This window comes from Galeopterus variegatus, unplaced genomic scaffold (genome assembly GCF_000696425.1).
Source record: "Galeopterus variegatus unplaced genomic scaffold, G_variegatus-3.0.2 Scaffold841, whole genome shotgun sequence".
Lineage (NCBI taxonomy): Eukaryota > Metazoa > Chordata > Mammalia > Dermoptera > Cynocephalidae > Galeopterus > Galeopterus variegatus.
Genome location: NW_007726952.1, coordinates 403,731 through 404,747, shown reverse-complemented (window position 1 = coordinate 404,747; position 1,017 = coordinate 403,731). Strand labels below are relative to the sequence as shown.

Here is a 1,017-nt window from a genome sequence, read left to right as displayed (position 1 = left end):
GTGAATTAATCATTAGGACATTTTTTTTTTTTTTTTTTTTTTTTTTTTTTTTTTTGTCTTTTTTTCCGTGTCCGGCAACGGATCGCAACCCTCAGTGTTGCCCCCGTACCGGACCGGGGACCGGCAACGGGATCGCAAGCCTCGGTGTTGCTCCCGCGCCTCGCTCAGCCAGTGAGCGGGAACCGGTCTGTATGTGGGATCCGAACCCTCGGACGGGAGCGCCGCCGCGCTTCCCAAGCGGCACACTATCCAGTGCGCCACCGGGCCGGCCCATTAGGACAATTTTAATTGAACTGTTTTGCTTATTTGAAATTTAAGTGTGTTGTAGATTTTACTAGATGTTTTCTGTTAAGAAACCATGCAAATGCTTATTTCTGTTTTAAAGTAAAATTCTGCTTGTATTTCTTAGCTACAAACAAAATCTTTTGAATAACCATATATTTTAGCTGTAAACAATTTTTTTGGATTTCTTTAGTTTCGAGAAAAACGCTTGGAGCAAGAAAAGGAATTGCTACATAGTCAGAATACATGGCTGAATACAGAGTTGAAAACCAAAACTGATGAACTTCTGGCTCTTGGCAGAGAAAAAGGAAATGAGATTCTAGAGCTTAAATGTAGTCTTGAAAACAAAATAGAGGAGGTAAGTTAGTAAAATTATGTCTTTCTTCATGTTGGGTATAACTTTGTGTGTCAGTTTATTAAATATGTATTCAGTTATGTGCCTAATTAGTTGTATTATAAAATTAGGAGTCAAATGTGGAGGACATAACTCATTAACATTTGGCCTAGGGAATGAACCCAGTTGCATGTAAATAAAAAAATTTAAGGTATTCTTCTATGAATCTCGATATCTATTGTCTTACAATGTACCTTTCTTCAGATGCATCTTTAAGTAGTGGTGGTATGTTTTTGTGAGCAAAATACAAACACGTTATTTCATGAGTTATTTTCATTTTCTTAAATATGTGAATTTTTTTTTTTTTTTTTTTTTTTTTTTTTTTTTTTTTTTTTTTTTTT

The 1,017-nt window shown here is 35.6% G+C and overlaps 1 protein-coding gene across 1 annotated transcript in view; it reads left to right on the top strand.

Annotated features, from left to right (window-relative positions):
- Positions 1-1,017, top strand: part of TPR (translocated promoter region, nuclear basket protein) — a 62,782-nt gene that overhangs the window by 10,213 nt on the left and 51,552 nt on the right. Inside the window, exon 7 of the mRNA XM_008572830.1 lies at positions 476-640. Within this exon, the coding sequence (XP_008571052.1) occupies positions 476-640 (165 nt within the window). The remainder of the gene's footprint in view (positions 1-475; positions 641-1,017) is intronic.